The following is a 24,638-nucleotide window of genomic DNA, read 5'->3' on the forward strand; positions in this document are numbered from 1 at the left end:
GATGGAAGTTTAATCGAGTTCCACGCGAAGAAACGTCTGCTGTTCAGGGTACTAAAGATAAACCGGTCCTTATACCGTCGATCCTCGTGGATGGTCTAACGGGATTCCCGAAGGGAAGCAGCAGGGGAAATCGCATATCCCAGCGGGTTGCCGAACTTCCAGGTTCGTCGAAGTTTAGATCGCTAATCGGTCTTAACGCGGGGTCAAGATCCTGGCTGCCCGTTCCATTTGGCAGAAGAAAAAAAACACACATACCCACCTTCTTTAGAACGGACACCGGAACTGGTAAAATATAGGTAGAAGAAAATCTTCTTAACGATCACGATCGATCTACTTTGAACAGTTCCCGCTGGGGGAAAAACGAATAGGAAGAAGGAGTACGACGAGGTGAGATCAGGGAAAAGTCACCGGGGGACTTTTAGCGAAGGGTTGAAAGTAAGACGGAGGTTGGATATCTCGCGTGGTTGGTTAAGTCGTCAAAAAGCCCGGCTTAGCCAGCAGCAGGATCTAACTTTACCTTAGTTGGATTAATTTCAACGTAAAGCTAAACCCGAATCAATGTTGTCCTGTCTCGTTTTACGGCTAAGACGACTCGAGGTTCTCGTTGGTCAGCCGTTTTCAATTAACGAAACGCTCACGCGACTACCTTTCGTCCTCGTGATCGATCGCTTTCGTCCGGGATTACTAGCAAGACGCATCCACCGACGCTTCTGCGAAATTATTCTCTTCGTCCTGACGAAGACATCGCTTGGACGATGAGAAGGATTTATAATACATAAGAAAAAGTAAACTGGTTAATTAACACTAGAAACTAGACGTTTGGTAAACTTTCATTTATAATAAGAGTATTTTATATTAATTAATTTATTATTATTTAAATTATATATTCTAAATAAATTTCACATATGTATATTCAATAATCTAATTAATTTTTAAATATAAAATTAAAATTGTAAATTCTATTTATGTAGATTACTAAATAAATAAAGGATGAAATATAATTTACTTGAACTACTTATGTGTCTTATTATAACTTTCTATTTACTACTACACTTTCAATTCATTATATATTATATACCATAAATAAATAATTTAATATATACATTCATTCTTTTTAATCAAAAATACCTGGATAAAATAAATAATTTAAAATAAGAAACTGGAAATCAGTAATTTTTACCCCTTTGGTAGTTCTAGTGTTAAAGCACCGAATCTACAAATAACGGTTTGCGGTATGAACTGATTACTCGAACATCGAAGATGAAAAGAGAAACAGAGAGGGCAACGAGTGTCCAAGTAGAAAAGCCGAATCGAAGAGGATCGCGTTTCACCCCTCGAGGTTCGATCCCTTTTACGAGCCACGCGATTCTCTCTCTGGATGCTAATACCGTGGACTATGGACGGTCAAGTAGCGGCGTCGATGGTGGTTTGGTATCCTCTTAATTGCAATCAGTTGGAACAGTCTCGAGAGTTCGTCACTGATTGCTCCCCCTCTCTTTTCCACAAACCACCCTTTTCCCTCCTTTCTGTCCTATCGCGGTGCCCTATCCTCCCGTGTACACACACGAGAGAGAGATCGCGTACGCTGATGCGGAGCAACAATAGAAGTCCATGTGTACGTAGGTGAAATCGAGGAGCAATTACCGGCGCAATCCCGCATGCTGAAGAGGATTGGCGCGTAGAGGGAAAGCTAGGAGAGTAAAGAGAAAGAGAGAGAGAGAGAAAAGATGAAGCCAAGGGCAATGTAGTCGCGGATCTTGAGAATCTCGTCCATAATAAACGCTTATCGAGGGGATTGGCCGATCGTCGAAGGCTCGGAAGGCTTAAGGCCAAGTACCATGATCTCAATTATCGTACGAACCGGGAGGTATGCCACTAGTGTCGATGGCAAGCCCTTTATCTAACGCTACTCTACCTTGCCCTCCTCTATCTTTCTCTATCCTTGTTCCTTGATTTCGCTTTAATTCGAACACTACCCGCGGGCAATCGGTTTCGAGGAAATTATTCCTGCAACTCGCTTTCGCCCGGGGACGATGTTGCTGGATAATTGCACCTACTTACAATTAGTAGTTTACTATCGATGCGATGCAAGCTATTCGAAATTTTTCCTCTTTCTCCTTCGAACACGGAGAATGATTAATCGATCTAATGTTGCGAAGTCCGAATATTAATCGAAGTAATTGTACGGTTGAAATAGCGTGTTCAGACGGGAACGTTGGAAAAGCGAAGAAATTTCTCGGGTTTGAGTTCTGATCCAGAAGTCGTTGCAGTTGACGTCTTTCAACCTCAGCCTCGACACCGTTTCGCGAGGAATTTCGTTGTGCAGCCTCTCGCGACGAGGATCGATTCGTCTATAATTTCTCTTCGAAATTTCGCCGACGGATTCCGGGGGCTTGGTTTCCCGAAATTAAGCGAGCTACCACGTCGATACGCGTCAACGTCACATCCCTGTTTCCACCCTCGTATCGGGATCGTTTCCTACCCGACGAATCATTTCGTTTCGTGATCGACGATCGGAAAGCTTCACGCTCGTTGCCTCTTCGATCTGACTCCTGGAAATGCGTTATTAATCCTGTCGCACGAGGGTTTCAAGATCGTTTGCTCGAATGGCTAATGGAACTCTACAGCTCCTAATCATACGCCTCGAAGATGCTTATTTTCAGCTGAATGTTTCCCAGCAGAATGTCTGTTTATAGACGTTTCTATCTACCTCCAAAATCAATCTCTGATCATCCTGTTCTAATATTCACGAGTATGTCGATTTAGATAATCATTGAATATAATTCGTGGAGAAAACTCCCAGGAAAATTCACTGTAACCTTAGTTACCAAATATGGGTGTCCCGACCCCGAGGTAAGTTTTGAACGAACAAAGCAGAGAACACGTTGGACGGACACCGGTGAAACAAAGAAGCCGGCCTTAACCGGGCGGACGTTATCGTATTACATCAAGGTATTACACGGAAAGATTTTAGTTGAAAACGCGGACAGCGGTCGTGTCGCGCGTATAATCACGGTCGGTCGTTTCCGCTTAATACCGTGGCCGGTATTTAGAGACGGGCTTAGAACTCGAGAATGGCTCGTAATGATACTTCCGGCAACATTACCTGTTACGAATGGCGGCGACGTTGGCGGTGGCCAAACCGTTTGAGGAATCTCCCTTCCGTTTTCCCGGCCACCGAGCAAAATTGCTGGATAACTCGTGCTCGACATAAACTCCGACTCGGAAATATATATATTAGACAGGGGGACGGCGGTAGAATATTTCTTAAGGACTTAACGGTCGACTCGTATGGCGATAATAATCGTTTCCCTTCCGAAACGGGAAAGCTTCGCTTTAATGGAATTTAAAGCGGTCCTCGCTCGTTTGAAAGCGGCAACCACCCCGGCACCGGTACTGGCTACGTTTCGTAAAGTGATTACCACCAAGAAAATTAATAATCCTCACCGTATGCGTTTTCATTCATAAGCGACGCGAATTCTGGTAAACCGCGAATTACACGAAAACGATCCTGACTCAGCTCCTTCCGTGATCTAGCTGAATTCTCTTCCTTCCTTAGGATCGATCGATCGACCGCGATGCGCCGTGTGCTGCGTTTTAAGATAGTAAAGCTTGGCGAAACTAGAGGACGAAGCCTGAATTTGCGGTTCAGGCACGTACTTGCCAATCAGCACGCGCGTTGCCTCGTCCGTCTCGACGCGACGCGACGTATCCGTTCCTTCGGCTTTTACAATCTAGGACACCGCTTTCCGTTCTATGAATTTACAGCCAATCGAGCCCTGAAGAACCGACCCGAAGAACGAAACCAAGGCCGTGTTACCTATCTTTCTCTGTTGGTAATTACCACACGGAAAATGGCACCATTCCCCGTCCCGAATTATGCTTAACTACACTTCATCCTACGTAGCAACGTTGGATAGACAGTTGAACCGTTACGAACGGTAATTCAATTTCAAGCTAAACCAAGCTTCGCAACCAGCGTTCAAAACCACCCACGAATTACAATCCGGCTCGAATATATTAATTTCTATTCGCGAGAATACAAACTCCTACCCGCGGGGGTCTATCGATTCGAACAAACTCGCATATCATTAACAACGCCGCTATCCTATCCAAGAATTAAAACGCGAAATATTTTCCCTGTATTTTCCACCGAAAATTCTCGCGGTCCCAGTAATTTAAATATTAATATGTAGGTTAACGATATATTCGTTAAAAATGTTAGCGAAGCTAGAATATTTATGGCGTGCCAGGTCCACGAATGCTACTCTTTCCTCTCCGTTCTCGTGTCACGACCTTTTCAACCGTCTACCCGCGAGTACCCGCGTTAATTATAAATTTCATGTCGCGACACGTCTAAGCTGCCTTTTACATCTCTTCCGCTATTCCGGGTCTCAATTTTCATCTATGATCCGACGAAAAAGTATTCCATCGAGGCATGCGGCCGCCATTGCGCTGATAGCCTCAATTATATTCTACGGTTCGTGGAGAAAAAAAATGCCTTCGCTCGTTCGTTCGGTAAAGGACACAAAAATAAAAGAATAAAAAAAAAAGAAAGGAAAAAGTGAAGAAGAAGGCGAAGAAGAAAAAAGCGGCAGGAAAGAGCGAGGTTTCGGGGATGTCTGACGAGAGGCGTTCCGGAAGAGGAAGAGAAGATAGAAGCGGAAAGGGGAGGTCTGAGAGAAAAATGACGACGGGGGTAAACAGAGCTAAGTGAAGTTAACGACGGAGCAAGAAGAGCGGCAAAAATGACCCCGGGAAAATTACCGCACGCGAAACGGCTTAATGTCCAAAAAGACGAGCGAACGAGCTACGACGAGAGCGGGGGAGTAGAAGCGAGAAAGACGTTAGCTAGAGAAGGTGCAGCCGCTTAATGACCACCCTGTACATTCGTATCTCTCCTGGATGCCTTCTTCTCTCTCCATTATCTATCCTCCTCGCTCCATTTCTGGAACGTTGTCTCTTTTCATTCAACTTTCCTTCGTCTACCGTCTTTCCACTACCCGACTTCTCTACCGTTCCGGCGTTGGGTGCCGTTGGGACCATTATCTGTAATTGCTTTCCTTAATTCGATGCTCGTTCCTCTGCGTGGCGAATAGGAAAGTATTCTTCCAAACGCAACGAAGAGAAAGGGTTAACTGGCAAACGTTTAATAAAAAAAAAAGAAAGAAAGGATAGCGTTATAAGAGGGGATTTTTGGAATACTTTCTGCATATCCTGTCGGTAGATATCTTACCTTGAATGTTTCTCGAATACAGAGAATAAGAAACATAAGAGGTAAACGCGAAAGGTCAGCCGGCTAATTTAAACGGCTGCTGCTATCCAGCTAATGTCTTAATTACGCGGTAATCACCTTTCGAGCTGTTCATCGAGGATCCGCTCGATCGAGTTCCAATGAGGGTAGTTTTAATGGTAAGTAGCCTGAGAGTCTCTGTCCTTACGGGCCGGCGGAGGGTCGAATCGAAAGATAATCAAATGCGGTTTCGGAGAGGAACAAGAAGAGGGAGAGAAAGGGACGGACAGAGGGACTAAGTAAGTAAGGGTAGTTTGTTCTTGAACGTCGAGAAGTTGATGTACGAGGAGTCGTAGCGACTCGGCAACTCGAGCAAGGAGAGGAGAGAAGAGAATAGAAGAGAGAGGAAGCTAGTGTACGCGAGTTCGCATCCTCCCGTTTGCAAATTGATAGACGCCGCCGCGACCGTAAATCACTTTACTGACAATTGATTTGGTGCCCTCCGTTTTACCTCGTTGTAAACTCCACGCCACGGCTGATATTTACGATCGACCGTGTACACACAGTGTCACCCAGTGACACACTGCCACCCATCCGCGACAAATCTTTTTACATTTTTTTTCTCCCTGCTCGTCATATTTATCACTTTTCTTCTTTCCTTTTTGTATCGCACGTGCTATGTTTCCTATTATCATCTAATAATACTCGAAAACATGCGCGAACTTTGAAGAATTGCTCGAAGCGTAGAACAATTAGCTTGAAATATAAACTTACAACTTGTTGGAATTAATTGCAATTCTTCTCACCCTCCGTGTTGACGCTCTAACTGTAGAACTAGAAATTTCTGTAAACTTGTGAACCACTTGTAAAGCTGGAATAGTTTACACGATTATAGTTACGATATAACCGAGCGAAAACTTGAAATTCATTTTTCTTAACACCCTTGTTGCTGGTGTTAATAGCAATGCTCGAAGACTTTTGCAGGCTTTTTGGAATTGCTTGTAGCTTAGAGCAGTTTAGGGGTTGTTCAGTGTGTATAGCAGGGTGATATACATAGACAGAGACACAGAGAGAGAGACACGTAATGGGTGTGGTGCATTGGTCTCGGTGTGTTGTCCTGTGAGCTGGCGATCCGTCTTGCGTAGCAGGCCCGTCGTTGACACCACCCATTGGGGGAGACGGCGAGGAACCCGCAGGAACCAGCCGGAAAGGAACAAGCAGCGAGCACCGACCTTGCCTCCACCGAAACCCCCGAACCTTTGTTAATCTCTTGGCAATCGGTGCTGCTCGCTATATCGATCAGGGTCAACCTTAACGTCTTTGCTTTCTCCTTGAACGCGCTTCTTGTTCGATTAAGCTTACGGACGATGAACGATTTTTCATTCTGTCGCTTTAGCTTTCCCTTCCCTGCTCGTTATCACACCACTTAAGAGCTGGGATCGTGTCTTTCAGAAATAACGCGTCTTTTATCTAAACTAATTCGTTCGACATGTATACGGGTGTTAAATCAGTATGTTGGATATAATTTGATCGATTTCGAGCGAGGTGTATTCGTTCACGGTTCTGGGATAAATGCCATGCCGTATCTCACACTGCAATTTTTATAGAATTTAAGGTATTCAAAATAGAATAGAGAATTTTAGTTTAGAATTATATACAATTTTAGTTATTCAAAAAGAGACAAATTATCATTAAAAAAAAAAAAAGAAAAAGATGTTGGGAACCAAGGATTTGAACCGAGGACCTTTAGATTGCGAGTCATGTGTTTAACCACGGAGCGGATCCATGACTCGCAATCTGAAGGTCCTCGGTTCAAATCCTTCGTTCCCAAAAAAATTTTTTTTTTTTTTATGATAATTTTTATGTAATAGTTATTCAAAAAGAGACAAATTATCATTAAAAAAAAAGGAAATGTTGGGAACCAAGGATTTGAACCATGGATCTCTAAATTGCGAGTTGTATGTGTGAGTTTGTCATACTTCAGAATGTAAGGAGCAACTAACTGTAATTGTTAATATATTTTAAACAATTAGCCGTCTGCCCCCAAAAGGGGGTATACGAGCTGGCAATTTTTATAGAATTGAAGTTATTCAAAATACAATATAGAATTTTAGTTTAGAATTATATAGAATAAACGCCTTTTTCTCCCCTCTCCTACGAATAAATAAATAGACGAATAAATAATTCTCGTTCGGTACAAGTAGTAAAATAAGGAAATAATAAACTTTCTACTTACCGGTACGTTTCTCAGCGTCGCGATAAGTGACTTCGCTGAGAATGACAGGTTGGCTACGACCCTTAGCGTTCACCGCGTACACCGCCACGTGAACACCAGCCTCGACGGTCGTCTCCAAGCCGGCCAATGAGAAACTTGGTTCGTCAGCATTCGAGACGTTGTAAAGGGGTTGGCTGGTCGAGAGGAAATCCACGTCGCCGTGGTACACCTCCAGGATGAATTTTTGCGGGAGCCCGCCGTCGTAACCGGCCACGCACTTTACCTCGACGCTGGTGTAAGTCTGGTTGGCTAGCGTGCAGTTACGTACCGGGAACGGTTTTCCTGAAACCAGGGAACCACCGACACCGTATCTTAAATACCATGATTCCGTACGGTCGGTCGCGTCGCGTCGTTAAAATTTTACGAGATCGTGTCGCGACACGCGCCTTTTTCCATCGCCTCAAACCTTCGTACACCGTTTCCCCTCTTTCCACTTCCCCGCAGTGAAGAGTGAAAAATTTGCACCCAAACTAAAAATGTATAATTCAGATTTAATTTTAAGTTCATTTGTGGAACGAATTTTTTATAGTCATACATTTAATTTTTCATCGTTTACTGTCTGAAGATAATGGAAATAACCGAGATTTTAAATCGAGGGTGTTAATAATAACCGATTATCGATTGTCGAGCTATTCATCTTTTAACATCTAATGCAACTTTGAGCAGTTAAAGTAGCAAAAGGTGAAGATATTCATTGGTAGCAAGAGACTCCTTTCACATATCACCCTTTGAATCGAACGAAATTGAGGGTGCTAGTACACGTATTCACACAGAAGTCTACAGTTCATTGTGGAACATTCGCTTTTGTAGCAGGTGGCAAGAAAACTTCAATTTCTGAGCTGTTAATTAATTTAGCAACATAACGCGGAGAATCAGCTGCCCGTTTCTGCACGTCCACTTAGGTGCAAACAATTACTACCCCGCCTTTGTGCCCAGGCTAGCGGCCAATCGACGGGTGAAACGAGCTACGAAAATTACTTCCCCCTGGGGTCGTTCTTTGTCGTCGGTACGTTGTTTCACGAAGTTGTAACTCGTATTCCGCGAGAACTCCGTTCACACGTTCGAAGAAAATTTCCGCTCCGCGATCCTCGTTGCTTCGCCTTTTGTTATCGCGCGGCCTCGTTTGTCGTACTTTGTCCGGTAATATTTTCTGGATACTTTGTACGCTCCACAGGTTGGCTGAAAGTATACGAGAGAGAAAGAGAGAAAGGAGAGCCGGCTCTCTGGAAATCAAGCTTCTCCCCCAAGTCTGGTGAAAAATGTTTGCTCGTCCACGAGTGGCAAGGATTTAGTATACCCGGGGATAGTAATGGTCACAGAAATGTCCTATTCTTCTTTTTTTTTTTTTCTTTCCCTCCCTCGGATTGCTGGCGATGCACTTCTTCTTTTATGCTAGTCAAAGCACAGTTACACTCGTGATTCCGGTCCTCTTCTTTTTCTCCGACTTGTCAGTCGATAAAATTTCTTTTCCTCTTAAACAGACAGCCAAGCTATCGCTAGCAGAAAATAAATATCCTTCTACATTTTCCGTCGACGCAGCGGGTGGAAAGCGAATTCTTCGACACGCCTTTATTTCACTTTGCATTTCCCTCCCCTTTCGCTCCTTATTTCGTTTCTTTCGTTACTATCTATTTTCTTCTTACTTCATCTAGACTCAGCATTGGACGACATAAAAATCCCGTAATTCATGGCACAGTACCTTTGCCTTTCTCTTGACATATTACAGGTTCTGCTCGAGAACAGGGAATTATTGGCGAAACGAGCGTTGGACGGAATAATCGCGATAAAAATTCGAGCTACCGCGAAGGTGTACGATTTTAGCAGGGTGCACTGGTTCCGCGTGTATTCGTCAACGTCAATACGCTTTCGGCAGTTCGTCGCGTCAACGTCATTCTCGATCATACGCGAGAGGAAAAAAAGGCATCGAGGCGAGGTCGAGAGGTGAAAATCCGTTCGTGGATTAACGTCGGTTTACCGTGCGATGATTGGTTGCATCGTATTGTACGCAGGGCGATAATTCCCGAATATCTGTCAGAATTTTGACCGCTCCTACCCCGTGCACCCCCATCACCGAGGGGGTCCTTTAGAAAATTGCTCGTTGTTCGAAGATATTTATTTTAAATTAACTTTCGATGATAACGATGTAACGATCGATAACAGCAACGAAATTACTAAAGGAATAAAATGTGAAAAATACCGAAGATGTTTTTTCCAAAAATTTCATTCATCAATTTTCAATATAATAATCGTCAAGCGTTAATTAATTTCATTTAATGTACATTTCCGTTCCGTACTGATTATAAATTATAAAATAAATATGTTTATCTGGGAATGTTTGTCAACATAATTATCGCGGTACAAATTGCTCCCTTTGTTAATTAATCGACTGCATCGGTTGTATTAATACCGTTAAACAAAGTTTCCGCTACTTATTTTTAGATCGGTTAATTAATTGTGTTGCAAAATAATTTGTATACTTGAAAAGTGAAAATGCTTCTAAATCTAGGATCATTTAGCAACTAATTGCGAGGATCTTTAGAGGTGAAACAATCTCTGTCTCTTAGGGACGAATAATTCAGGCGTTAATAGTCAGGTCGACTCGGTACGGTCCCAACTGTGGTACGAATGTACCGATCTTTGAATAATTTAAACGCTAAGGACTTTTGAGCCAAAGCAACAGCCCGCTCTGCTATTTGTTTCGTGACTTTTCGTCTGCTCGTGTGAGAAGAAAAGTAGATTTTAATACGCAACCTTCTACCGTCTATGAAATTGCTATCGTCCCTTCAAAGATTTTCATCCAGCCCCCGTTTTTATTTATAAATATTTTATATAAGAAATATTAATTTTCTAAAATTTTATGATTTATAAAAATGTAAAAATGAGAATATCTTTATTATTACTTCCCCCGTTTTAATTAGATGTGCAATACACATACAGGATTTCAATAAGAATATTTTTCGCCCGGTGTTTTAAAAAGTTTCAACCCGTCCCGTTTCTCAAAAAGTTTAGTGACCCCTGTAAAAAACTTAATGAAAGAGAAAATTTCGACTGCGCTTGAAGAGAACAACGGAAAATCAGCTGGTTTCTTCCATTCGATCGGATGCAAATGAAATACGCGCCGTTACGTATGCGGATCTAAACACGAAGCTTGCAGCGTTATTTCCAGCCAGCTTACGGCTGATCTCGTTCGATCGTCGACGGTGTTCCCGTCGAGATTTCTTCATCCTCTTCCTCAGCAACGGTTTCCTTTTATTCTCTCCGCAAGAGAGGAAGAATATTTCCGTCGGATATACCCAACGATTTCGAAGAGGCATTCGAAAATCTTTCAAATCTGAGGGAAACGCAACGCGGGACAATGGTGGAAAGTAAAAGCAGGGGCAACGTATTTCAGATGACTTTTTTCGCTGATCGAAGCCGAAAAGCGTGATATTTGGACGCGTACGAGGGTATAACTCGAGGGAACGGAAGGCGACGTAGCTAAAGCGATAGGAAAAGTGGTAGTTTAGGGAGCGTAAACCGGCTGGTCTGGTTGCTCGTAGAAAGGATTTTAACTCGATTTCCTGACCACTCGTGAAGAGGAAAGAGGAGACTGAAGCTGTGATAGGTCGAGAGCAGCAGGTCGGTGTAACGTTTACCGAGATCCTGTAAATACTCACCGGCGGCTACCAGCTGGAAGAGACACGGTCTCGCCTGTGTACCGACAAAATTGTCCGCCCAGCAGGACAGAGTGCCGTAATCCAGCTCGGTGGTCGGCGTGTATCGCAGCACACTAACACCGCTCGACTTCTCCATCGAGAATCTACCCGGTGCTACTTCCAACGTTTCTCCGCTGTTGTTGAACTTCCATCGGAAATTGTGCGCCGGTGGATCGGCCTCCACTTTGCAAACGATTTCCAACGACTCGCCCCGGGACGCGCCGACAACTATGATTCGATCCTCCTTGCACACCGGAGCAACTGAAAATAAAACATGTAAACGGAGAATCAATTGTTGTTATTTGTTGTATTAGTTGTCGAACAAAATGAAATTTATCTCGTTGAAAGAAAGCAACTAAGGGAGGATCCTGAAGGACGGTGTTGAAATTGAAAAAAGAAAGTAAGACTGCGTGAAAGAATAAGATCCGCGGAAATGGAACGGATGAGGAACAAGTCATGAACACGGTGAGACAGGATCGTGCTTTGGAAGCAAAGGATTCACTTCCTCTCGTTTCAAGAAAGTAAGGTCGTTTACGAGTTCAGGCAATCTTGGGGAATAATTTTTTTACAACCCTCGGATACCCTGAGATAATATCTCGATGGCTTATGGTCGGCCATTTCAACGCGGTCAAGACAGAAGAGCTTTTATTTTTCTTATTAATTTATAGCGACGAATGTAAGTGCAAATTTTCTTTCGTTATCTATTTTGAAATACTTTATACATTGCTGGAAATAAAAGATAAATTTCTGCTTCATTATTTTTTATAACCTTTGCCGTTAATAATATAGTCTATACGTTCGTAATTTCTATTTTCGAATTTCGATAATGGCAGGTTCATGTCTATTATGTGTCCTAAAATATAAATTCGTGAATGTTATATAACCGAGTGTCACTTTTACCATAGCTTCGAAGATTTTCAATTTCGTTCTAATGATACCCGCTATTAACAATTCCATCTAATTAAATAATATTACTATTTTCTCATTCGAGTGACAGATAAAAAATCAATATACAAGAGTATCAGTTCCATATAACAAATTGAAATGAATAATAAAAGGAGATTCGAACAAAAGAGCTTCTGAAAAGAAACGTAATTTTCGTTAAAAGTTAATGCGGCATGCTTCGTCGAAAGCAGAGGAAATGCGAGAACCGATTGAACGACCAGAAGTTGAACGAGTTTAGGAAAAGCCATTTTTTTGCGGTAATTAACGCGCCACACCGTAAACGTTTCGTCGACAGCCACGTGTAATTCGAAATTAACGAGGAGAATTATCGGTCACGATATATACGTCAAACTAAAGTATCGCGTATGAAATTTAATTATCATCCGTGTTGGAAAATAGAGGTGAAGAGACATCGTTATGCATTCTCTTCTCTTATACTATCGTTCATTAAATCAACGTTCATTACAACTTCTGCTTAATTATCGTCGATGTCCACGTTACGCCTCGAAGTTCGAGCAATAAGCATCCGATACTTTCGGAAACTTTGAAAAAGATTCTAGGAGAAAATGTGAAAAATTATGAAAGTATCGAACGATTTCAATTGACAAATCGGAACTCTTCAGTTTAGGCTCTAAACTTTGGAGCAGGAAAGAAATTCCGCAAAGATTAGATGACTAATTTTGAATCGCTCTTATTTCGACAATGAAGCTTGTTTTGGAACAACCTGTAAGCGCGAACCATAGCGGAAGGATTGAAGTCCGTAGAGCGGGGAAAGCTCGTTTCTGGGCGAACGTGAATAGCCTAAAGCAAATGTCATTGCCAGAAGCGTGGCGACGATGTAATAACCGGGAAACTAAATCCAACATGGTTGACGTTCGATTCGAGAACTTGAACGAGATTGCTGCTTATCTCACCGCTCGTTTCTTCGACCTTTACGAGTCCACGCGAACGGGTTAAATATCGACGGATCCTCTTCCAGAGACTTGTTTTCGCAACCTATCCATATTCGATGGCGGAAACGTGCAAACTGCCCGTTGCGCAACCTCGGTCAACGGGCACCCTATATTCGTCCCTCGTTTTTACGATTTCGCGTTAACGTTCGGCCGCGAATTACGATTTAAGTGGCTGGAAAGTACCGAGTAAACGGCGTTTCGTGTGTCGGAACGGTAAAAATTGCTTGGCGAAACCGAAGGTACCTTTATCGCTACTTACTCGAAAGGGTCGCATCGTAATTTTCTTATTCAATATCACCGTTAAATTTCAAACCGAGAACATATTCAAATGCGAGTATAATTCATGAAGAGAGAAAGGAAAACAAATTCTATCCTTTTAATCCACTAGAATATAGGAACCCCTGAAACATCACCGTTCGAACGTGTCCCATCGTAAGTCCTTCAATCCTTTTCTCTGCTTGGAATAAAAAATACAGCTGGACCTCGCGTGTGCGCTGGTTCTTTTTTCTTTTAAATCCAGGATATTCAATTTGTATACAGAGATACAGAGGAAAATCTCGTGATTCTCAGGAGCGCGTAGAGTAGTCGTCGGTTTGCTTCAACGTAAGCCAGGAATTGAATATAAAAAATGTAACCAGAACTTAAATGCATTTAAAATATTCAGGTGAGTAGGATAGAACGTTGGTATATTTGTTTCCCAGTCAAAACACATTTGAATTCTTGTCAAAATGTAAAAGCTACGTAATTCTTTTAATTTGCTAATAAATTAATTTTGTATATTTTACTTGTATACTCACATTTGACGCGAAAATGAAGAGGCTCGCTTCGCGTTTCGTTCAAATCATTCGTCGCAGCGCACACGTACTTGCCGGCGCTACTTCTGGTAACGCTCTGAAGCACCAGACTCTGATTCGACCAAATTATCCTGGCCGACGTGTTGTGTGCCAATATTTGGTTCTGAAACAAACGGAACAAATAACGTTAATCGTAAGATTTATCGTCTTGATGTTTGCTGTTGTTAGTCTTGTTACCGACACTCGTTGCTTCGTTTTAGGAAAAGGGTTCCTAAACCTATGCACGATAAACGATAAATTGTTTCAATTTACGTTCTATCAATTGAAACGCCATTGGAGAAAATTGGATGAACTAACCGGGAACATCGCAAGAAAATTTATCAGCGTATTCTCGTCAGAGCAGCGAGGCGATCAGAGTTAGATCGCTTAACTCTGCGAGGAAGAAGGTTGATTCGCTCGACGTACGAGGCGGCTAGAAATTTCAGAAGGTTGTAATAAGAGTAAAGATACGCTACGTTTGCTGCGTCCTTCATTTTCGTGGAGCGAAGGAAACAAGAACGAAATAAGATATAATGAACGTTTGTTCCAAGGTGGCCTAATTAAACGTAACAGCAGCGTCGGTGTAGTTTGAAAAAGGCTGCGCACCGTGCACCAAAGACGTACACTCGCTTGTCCAAGACAAGGTAAACCCCTGTGTCTCCTTTTCTTTTTTCTCAACAAAAATGAAAACGTCAGCTTTGTTTCTTTCCCGCTCGTCGTTGTCATGTTAATTTTCCCGACGAGGCTGGAAATTCTTGAATCAAACGCATTCGTTTTGTCTCCTCGTTAACGGGGACAAAAGAGAAACGATACAAAAGATAAGAGAACTAGCCTTTCTTTTTCATCCAGTCTGATTAAACAACTAAGTGCGCAGGTTTGTACGATTCTTAGCTAGAACCATGGATGATAAGCCGTCGGAATCTGCTCTTTTTCACCTTTCCATGTAGCTCGCCGTCAATCTTCGCAGAAGAACACAAAGGATCTAAGGTAATAAAGAATACCGTGGTAATATTCATCAGTCGCAAAACGCCACACGTTATCTGACAGGAAACGTTCTTTTGTCTTCTTCTTGTCGGGCCAGCTCGAAACAGTGTTTCAAAGCAATCGCGTGAAAAATCATAAAGGAGAGAAGAGATTAGCTTCCTCATTTTTTGGTAAAAGCAGCGTATGGTTAGAGCTTAAAGTTCGTGGGTATTTTTTAAAAAGCGACACTCGACAAATTTGATACATGAATTGAGAGTTGGTACGCTTTTCGAAAATTACGAAATTGATTTTGCAATTACCGTAACGACACACTGAAGTCTCGAAGAGAATTCTAGTTCTGAAGATCGAATTTTCTTGGTGGAAGACTGAAAGTCCAACGGAAGTAATACCAGTGCATTTCTCGTGGAAACTTTAAATTCCAACAAGGGTTTGGCCGGCGTTATTTGATTTCCAAATCGACGTTATTGCTTCTGTACACCGATCAGAGGCGAGGCAACGGGGGTAATGGGGTTTCTCGCAATGAATCGGTCGAGTGCATTTCCTTCTCGCACGAGATTCAATCCCGACAAGACCGGAGACTTAATGCGGAGAACGGGCTTGGAAAGGAAGCCCGGTGGTAAGGGATGGGCGTCGGATTCGACGGGCCGTACATCAATCAATTTCAACCGAGCGTCGCGAGTTACCGTGCCGGAATTCCGCTTAAAATCGCCGTCTTGGTGGGACGAGCAAGAAGAACGCTTCGCTTTCGCTCGATCACCATCTTTACACTTTTTCTTCTTCCTGAACGAAAACGAAGGTAAATGTTCATCTTCTTTCTTCCTTAAAATCCCAGTCACCGCGTTACAAAGTTCTTAAAGGAAGACGGATATTCTTAAGAGGAACCGTCGATGGTCATCGCTGTGAGTTTATTCTTCCAACAGTCACGAAGTGTCTTTGCAATTGATTGCGATTATAAAAAAAAATAAGAAGGGAGAAAACGTAGGGATGAAGTTTCGATCGGTGGAAACGAAGCGAAGCAAAAGGAGGCAAGAAAATTAGCATGCATACCGAGCAACTTCCGAGTTAATGAAGACCAAGCCGGCTGATTGCACGCGATCTTCTTCGTCGGTGATGGATCGTTGTAAAATGAAAGGGAAGGAATAAGGGTTCAAGCGTTCCTTCGCGGAAAAGAAAGCACAATTTTTCTGGATGAAATGTTGCGACAATACCGCGTCTTATATAATGAGCGACGAAATCCTCGATCACAAATCTTCAAGGTGGTAGCTGCTCGAGTTAAGGGTAGAGGAAAGCATTTTTTTCACTCAAACTTGTTCTTCTCTTTTCGGAGGAAACAAATAGGATCGTAAGAGCAAAGGCGTCGAACAGGGCGAGGAATTTATATTGCCACCAACAACGTTGTAAACGCAAGATGTTCCGAATAAATGACGTTAATATTTAGAATTCAGTATTTAAGCAAGATTCGATGCAAGATTCTTCTCGTTGGATTAAAATATTTTTTCCAGTTAAGAAGACAGAGGGACGAAGAATAAATTGAAGAATCAGGGACTAGAGAAGAAAGAATTAAATTAAGGAAACTTAACGCAACAAATACAAATTTTGAAATGATAATCTGTGCTTCGCTTGCTGACATTTTCTCACCAGTTAGAAATATTTCCTTCACGATTTCTTACCTGAACAATAAATTTCCAAAACGAACTGTATACTTCGAATACTTTTATCGAATGGAAGAAGCGCGATAAAATGAAGAACGTCGAGTTCCGGTACACTCGTATCCGACAGAAGGTAACAATTCTTCCTAACAAGATCACAATGGTCGTTCATTCGATGGTCGAATCTGTGCGGGAAGCAAGTATAACCCATTTTCGCTCCTCGATTCAACATAATCCGAGAAACTAGACCGCGGACGAGGATAAATAGACGGTTGAGAAGAAGAAATGATATCGCTAGAGCATGTAAACAGCTCACGAGCCACGAACTAGACAAGATAAAATGATTTTGCACCTCATTCTTAGAGGAAAACAGAGGGGAATACCTAAAGTGCGAAGAAAAAAAGAAAAGAAAATTGCGAGAGAAGTAGAGAAAGGAAGGAAGGAAGGAAGGAAGGAAGGAAGGAAGGAAGGAAGGAAGGAAGGAGAGCCACGAGTTGTTGGCAATTTTTCAAGGAATCAGTGCGCCGTCTGACCGGAATGAACGTCCGTCTCTCTTCCCTTACCTTCTTCAACCCTTTTCCCTTCTTCTTCCTCTTCTTCGTCAGCGACGTCTAGCGTGGAGAAGGAAGAATTCTCACCGGAGAGTTCCGGCGGCCGAAGCTTACGGTATCCCAGGCCGACGAGAATCTTTCTCGGCTCGAAATGCGAGAAGAAATTCGATGAATCTTTCGGATGGAGGTCAAGCGGATCGACGAGATTGAACGAGCACGATATTCCAGGGTTTTGTTGTTGCTCGACCCCGAACGATTCAACGCTGAGAGGAATTCAACTGGTAATCTGGTGTCGTCGATAGCATCCTCGGTTCGCTCGACCAAGAAGACCGTCTTAACGCCCAGAGAAACAATGCGAAACGTAAAAGGTTCCTTCGAAAAACCATGATGAATGGATCCTTTTCCTTGTTTTCACTGGACCCCATCGGTCCAGTGTTTTTACCTTGATTTCTTACGTTTACAATAATGATACACGATGGTTTTAATAGTAAAATCAAGGAAATTTGTGAGAGGTGACGATATCGGTTGATTCTCTGAACACAGAGTCGGGACTCGTTCATTTTCTATCCAACGTGGTTTCACCGGGTAACCTTAGAGGGGTGCGTGTACAGAATATAAGGGGAAACGTGTACGAAAGGACGGTTAACACCTACTTTATGTAACGGCGACGTGCGAGACAATACCGTGGCCTATTGTACCGGCACGGTTGTACGTACCACGTGCTACGAGTAATTCCACCCTTATTCTAGATTCCGAATATTCTCAAAATGAAGCGGCAGGCTTTTGGGCTTCGTTCCAACTTCCTCTTCCTGCGGCTAGAACCCGTTCTATGGAGAAAACCTTGCACTTACTCGGCTACCTCTTGTCAGCTACCAGCGAGAAAGTTTTACCTCTACGCCCTGTCGAGCTTCTGATACCCATCGAAACATTTCAAACCTTTGAAACATATTATACGAGAGTGTAGTTTGTTCGTCGAACACTTTAACGAAAAAGTGATATTTAAAAAACGAATTTCCGTAATGGAAGTGTCGCGGGAAGACTTCTAGAAAGAGCGAGACAGGGGATAAAAGGAAGGCAATGGTTCGTGGATGGTGGTTTGGTCTGAGGGAACCCGAAGAAAAGAAGGAAATAAAATTAGCTGTTAGCGATCCCGATTGTGTTAGCTCGTTGATGCAATTAAGAACGGGTCGTCGATGGACAAAAGAAGTCGATGGGGCCGGTCCACGTGTCCGCACACCTCGGGAATAGATTTAACGAGGAAGTTGCTTGTTTCCCCGTTTACCGAAGGAAAGCTGATTAGCCGGAGGAAAATGCTTCGCGTAGCTGATCCTGAAACCGTCACGATCAAAGGAGCCCGGTGCTCGTTTTCCAGGAAACCGTGCGAAGAAAATCGAATTAATAACGGAGAAGCAGAGTCTTGCCAGGCGATCCTTAAGGCGTCTAATTAACGCTCTCCTTTGCGACCTCATTATGTATGCTGTCTCGTCGAGGGGGTGGCTATGTAACGCGTGCGATCAATGTGTCGTTAAACGAATTTTAATTGTCACTCGATCGATGTTCCACGCGTGTAAGCTTTCCCTTTATGTTCCGTTCGAGCGCCATTTCTACAGTTTTACGATTCGTCTTTCTATCTTGCAAAGGTATTCGTGTTTTACCTCGTCGTTCGATCGCATATTTGCTTCATTTCTGTATCATGACCTAACATTGCTACCGAACCGTCTGGATGCCTAACAATTTCTCAGGCTCGAAAAAGAAAAACTAGAACGTTGTTGGTGTTTCTATGGCGCATTCTTTTTTCTAGGCCCCTTAACGAGCTTTCCCAGACTAGTAAATCGAAGGTAAACCCCGAAGCTTAACTTACGCTAATCGAGCTAAAGCTTCCTTCCCTCTGAAACACGAACAACGGACAAGTTGCATAAATTACCGATACAATTTAATCGAATGAACGAGTTTCCATGCCTCCACGGAGAATCGACAATCTTCTGAAAAGTACACAGAACGAAATATCCGATAGAAACTTTTTTGACGTTCTAATGAAATTCAATGGAAATCGATTACTTTTTGTTCTTTGAGAAGTCGAAGGGAAACTCTTGGATATCGTTGTCTGATCGCTCTCGAGTAATCAAGTGTTATTCTTCTATCGAGTCGATAGCCGTAGCGGCCATAGACGCGCGGTCTGAAAATTATAAAGCTATAACCCTCGTGTTAGATGAAAAAACAGAGAGGAAATAAATGGAAGAAGAGGAGGAAGTTTTGATCCGGTTTATCAGCTTGTGCTATCTTCTTCGAGATTCAAATGGCCTCGTTTCCAATCGATTTCGAATTATCTTCCACCTGAACCCGGTTAAAGAAAGAGGGAGACAGAAATTCTCTGGTTGTAATGGAGAGGACGATCAAGAAACGTATAAGAGGGAAAGGAAGGAAACGAAAGTTCCTTTTTTTTACTTAAGAAAGGAGAGAACAGCTGGCAAAAGACACAGAACTAGTTGGAACGAGCTCTATCGTTCGATTAAACGGACGCGGATGCATTTGGCAAGATCTTCGACTGGCGAGCTTGTCCTGGTTTTACCTACTTGTTGGCTCTAATCCTCGATGCGTTTCACTGGCAGTGTCGTTTGCAAAATTACGATTAAATCGTAAAAGAAGAAAATCACTGTTGATATCAAAATGAACGAATAAAGAACACAGAACTTTCCTTATTTGTCAGAATCGGAAGGAGGAGTATTAATAGGGTTCTTCCGGTTGTCGGTCAATTCACCTTGCCAAGAAAGATGAAGAGGCAGGAAAATGTTTCAACGTCTCTTCCCTGTAGAGCCGATTGGATCGTCGATACTTCTTCCGCGTAGCTACAGAATCTCTCTCTTCATTGTCCCCGTGAATGGTACAGCCCAGCCTAATCACTCTACCCCATTATAGACGGCTATCTCCTCCACCCTTTCTTCCTTTTCTTCCCTTCTTTCACCACCATTCCCCGCCCTTACTCTATACTTTGTGCTTTTTCCTTCGATTCTACTCGATAGAAACCCTCCTTTGCCTTCGACCCATATTCTTACTACGGTATACGTCCCGTTTCTATCTTTTCTTCCTTTCGATGCTAGTCTTTCCTCGTTTTTACGATCGCCATTCAAGAGGTTACTGCTTCTGCCAATGGCTCGAAGCGTTTTTTTAAGACCGACAGTTCGAGAAGGAATCCCGGCCCGATTGGTACCTTGGGATTGATTGGCAGATAGAACGTGCCGATGGGCTTCCTGTAATTTCTAGGAAAACCCCTTCTAATCGTTCGAGAAGCGATGTCTCTTCGTTCAGACAAATTTACCTACGGCTATTTTCTACACGGATTGCCGGAACGTTTCTTTTTATTATTTCATCTGTCGAGTAATTTCTTCTCTTCGATGAATTCGAAGCGATAGCGGTGCGGTCAATCAACAGTTTTCTCGTTCCGAACAAATCACGAAACTGTAGGGATCCGTGAAAAATAGAAACTAGAGATAACTCCGTCGGGAATCGAAGTCTACTACCTTTATCCATTAACCTACTGCGACCTTTCTGTCGTCTTTGCTTCCACGAGTACTTTAAAACTTCGAGAGCCGAGGGTTTCGATTTCGCGTACTGTGTAGAGATAGAAAGATGATTAGCGGGAGGGCAGAGGCACGCTCCACCCTCTCCCCACGGTTTCATCATCGCATTTAAAGTCGCGAAATCCCATTTTCCTTCTTTGCCAGGCGACGCGATTAGTGTGCGACCGCATCGGCCATTAATGCGCGACCATCTAGAATGCGCGTGAAGTGTGAATTACCGACTATGACCAATCGTATCCGTGGTCCTTTCACTCGTCATCTTCTCATCTCTGCACAGTACATATCACGCGTACCCCAGACCTGATGATTTTCTATTTTAATTATAATAAAAATATAGTAATTTAAGTTGAACGTCGATAGGAATAACTTTAATTCGATAAAGCGAAAGATTGAAAGCCTTCGATAAGAAGGATTAATTTCTTATCGAATTTCAAACGAAAATATATTCTGAAATGGACCAATAATCTTAGATAGCTATTTCCATGTTCAATCTGCCACTCTGTCAATTTTACAGTCGAACGAAGAGATTCCGAATAACATCTTTTAATAAAGATAATAAATTAAAAGCGAATATAAGTGGTATCCGGGAGGATGGAATTTGTCAGAGAAATGGTGCGAAATGGAGGGAAACGGAGGGGTAGAATCTAGAAACGGACAAAGAAGAAGAAAGCCAAGGTTACGATAGCCAGCTACTTTCGAGAAATGAAGTCGGTTCATATTTTTAAGATGCAATTTCGACGGAAATCTCTTACGTTGTAGCAGCTGCTACCGTCCCACCATTAGCCCGCCTCTTCGTCCTGGTATTCTTCGTGAACTACGACACGACACGTATCCACGGGAAAGATCCTGCGACTAAATGTAAAGAACGAGGCAAACGAGAACGGGACGAGGTTGGATTAAGGCAAACGAGGAAGAAGAGAAAAAGGTTTAGTTTCCTCCGTATTCTTTGGTTACTTTTCTGTTGAGCCATTCCCGAGACACCAGATTTTTATCTAGTTATTAATTGTTAAAATAAACATAGAGAGCAAAGCGGTATTCGTTAAGGGAGAAAAAAAAAAAATAATTTAAATGAAATTTCAATTGTCGTTGCCTCGGTTCGAAGGACGACTCGGTAAATCGTTCCTGGGTATGCTTGAAAATGAATTAATATCGTACGAGACGTATCAATTTTAAATGCAAATTTCAAATGTATGAAAAACAGATCTGAATGCCACGATTCTACGTCGATTACAAATAGGAGGTTCGCTTCTCGTTCGAGAAATTGTCGAGAAAGCAGCGAGAAAACGAAGCAATGAGAAATAATGGAAATTCAGTTATTGGACTCGTTCCACGCGAAATTAATGTACCGACGCTTAACGAGGAAAAATGTAAAAACTTTCCGTTCATCCTAACGAACGTAATTCCGCGTATAACGACGGAGGGGGAGGGAAAAAAAGGAAAGAAAGAGAGAATGAGCGAGTGGTGCGCAAAGTCTTTTATCGTTGCTCAACGTAAATCCGCGAGATGATCGGCTTCCAACGTAACACGTTTCATGGCGGACGGTTTTAAGTCTTCGCGTTCTAACGGCGCTCCACGAGATCGAGTCTGCCGAACGATCTCATATATTATGCAAATAAAGGATTTAAAGTTTTACCTAGTGCTCGATATACGAGCCACTGCACCGACGGATAAGAACGCTAGTCGCCTTCTATAGAGTCTTCCTACTATCCTCGATGTTGTCGCGTAAATCACCTATAATGTTGCATCTATGTTCGTTCTAGCATTTTATACCTAGCGTTCGTGAACATGAACCGATGGATAATTAAGCGATAATAAATGTCGCGTTACATCGAAAAACTTTTGCTGGTCTGCGAGATATATCTCTCAGTCTGCTTCAAATATCAGATACACCGGTTTCAAAATCTTTGCCTTAACAACATTTCCAGCAAGTAGGAGAGAAAATTTAAACAGAGTCGGGAAACTACACCCTACGAGATACAGAGGGGTTAACAACGCCTTAATAGAGGCAACGTGTAAGGGGAAACAGCGTACTCGAGAGATTCAACGCGTAACTTTGTTAAGAAACATTCGACTTTCGGTCTCTGATTCACGACTGCAAACTCGTACGCGTAATCGTAGAATACAAGCGTTAATTACGCGCGGAAACGTCGTTTAATTAGTAGGTCTATACGTACGTCGTGTATCCACGTCAACTTCGACCAAGGTGGATTAGCTCTGATGTGACACTCGAAGTAAACGTCGTCGCCTTCCTTGATGTCCTCGGGACTTAGGGTCGAGCCGAGGTTCAACGACACGATCGGAGGATCTGTAATTATATTCGATTAAATGCAATCGAAGAAGATAAGATAAAACTATTTGCGAAATAACACTTATGGCGTATCAATTAAAAGCTTAAACTTTGAATATTTGGTTATACAATATTAAAGTTATCACGCTAGGACAGCAGTGATCCTGGTAGCACGTGAATTTTCCACCATTTATCTTCGCGACGTTTAGTTTAGGATCTTATTAAATCAACTGATGAAAGTGTTAATAATAGGTGAATGACTTGGGTCTGATAATGGATGGGAGACAGTAGCCTTTTACTTTTTTCTCTCTCACAGAGAGGGAATAAGATGAAGGGCTTAGATACGTTTTATCGTCACGGTAGGCTCCACCCTCGTAGAATTTCATCAACTTGATACCTTAAGGCTTAAGGCGCGCTCGCCCTCAGCACGTGGCAACCTGTCCCGTCTCCGATAGGAAATATTTTAACCCCTGTTAGATTTCCAGGATAGTCGTATCGCGATCTTTCCTTTACCTTTCTTACCTATCGCGTGCTTTCTTCATTTCTGATGGATACTTGCCACTTTTGCTCACGGAAGTGAAATTGTGCCGGAGAATTATGAAGGAAAATTTTTATTTAATTCCATTCACGACGAAATAGATGCACCGTTGTATTACCTATAGCAAATGCAGTAAATTGTTGGTGAAACTCAACTTGATCGCTAAATTACTCTGCGTTTAGATGATTCAACCTGCTAAAATGATACTACACTCTGTTTATTTTCGAGAGTAGATATCTCGTCTGTTCTCCACGCGATTCGTTCCGCCACACCCCCGTGGAATTCCGGTATTTTCTTCGCTGCTTATATCTCTTTCATTTACCGTCTTCATTAGTTTAATCATACCGCTCCCTCTCGGTCTCTTTCCTAGCCCGAGGAGTTTATTCTTCCAGCGTTCTCACAGAATTTTATCGTGCACCACGATAAATTCCCTCCGTTTCCCACTGGCTCTTCTTTCCTCCTTGCCCTCGGTGTACGCCACTCTTTCGAGATTGTATTAATTAGCTCGATCGCGTCCTTTTCCCTCCACCATTTCCCGTCCGACCTGTCTCGTGCCCGCTTTTTTTAACCCTCGACCCCTTTGTTGCATCGTACCGTTGTCCCTTATTTTTCCGCTGCTCTCCGCGAACCGACAAGATCATTCCGCTTTAGGATTGCAATAAATTCCCTCCCTCGGTCCTTAGCAGTTTCATTTTCTTGCTCGTTTCTCGCGAATCGAGAGCCGGTACACCTCGAAAAAGCCAGGACAGACTTGTCGGACCGAGGGCGACCGTGTAATTCCAGTGATACCGTGCAACCCTGCAACGGTCAACGTAATTGGATACGCGACGTGACGTCATTTCCCATAACACACCAGCTTCTTCTTAATACCTTTACGAAGATACACGAGGGTGGACGAAATAAAGAAAACCATAAGAAAGTTCAACACGGACCCGAAAGACAGTCGATAAAAAATTCTTTACGTTAGAGGGGCTTGATGTTGATCGAAAATCACTTATTTATTTATTTAATTATATACCGGGGGGAAGACCCCCTTTATCTATAAAGGAATTGAATAAAAGTGAAAGAAAACCGAGAATTCGATCCGGTGCGATCCAGTGGGACATTGTCTGATTTT

General features: G+C 42.7%; 1 protein-coding gene across 3 annotated transcripts in view; it reads right to left on the reverse strand.

Annotated features, from left to right (window-relative positions):
* Positions 1–24,638, reverse strand: part of LOC114877391 (nephrin-like) — a 244,880-nt gene that overhangs the window by 10,142 nt on the left and 210,100 nt on the right. For all 3 annotated transcript variants that reach the window (XM_029189912.2, XM_029189914.2, XM_029189913.2), the window contains 4 exons: positions 22,871–23,001; positions 13,899–14,058; positions 11,165–11,464; positions 7,470–7,790 (listed from right to left, as the gene is read on the reverse strand). In XM_029189912.2, the coding sequence (XP_029045745.1) occupies positions 7,470–7,790; positions 11,165–11,464; positions 13,899–14,058; positions 22,871–23,001 (912 nt within the window). The remainder of the gene's footprint in view (positions 1–7,469; positions 7,791–11,164; positions 11,465–13,898; positions 14,059–22,870; positions 23,002–24,638) is intronic.

This window comes from Osmia bicornis, chromosome 15 (genome assembly GCF_907164935.1).
Source record: "Osmia bicornis bicornis chromosome 15, iOsmBic2.1, whole genome shotgun sequence".
NCBI lineage: Eukaryota > Metazoa > Arthropoda > Insecta > Hymenoptera > Megachilidae > Osmia > Osmia bicornis.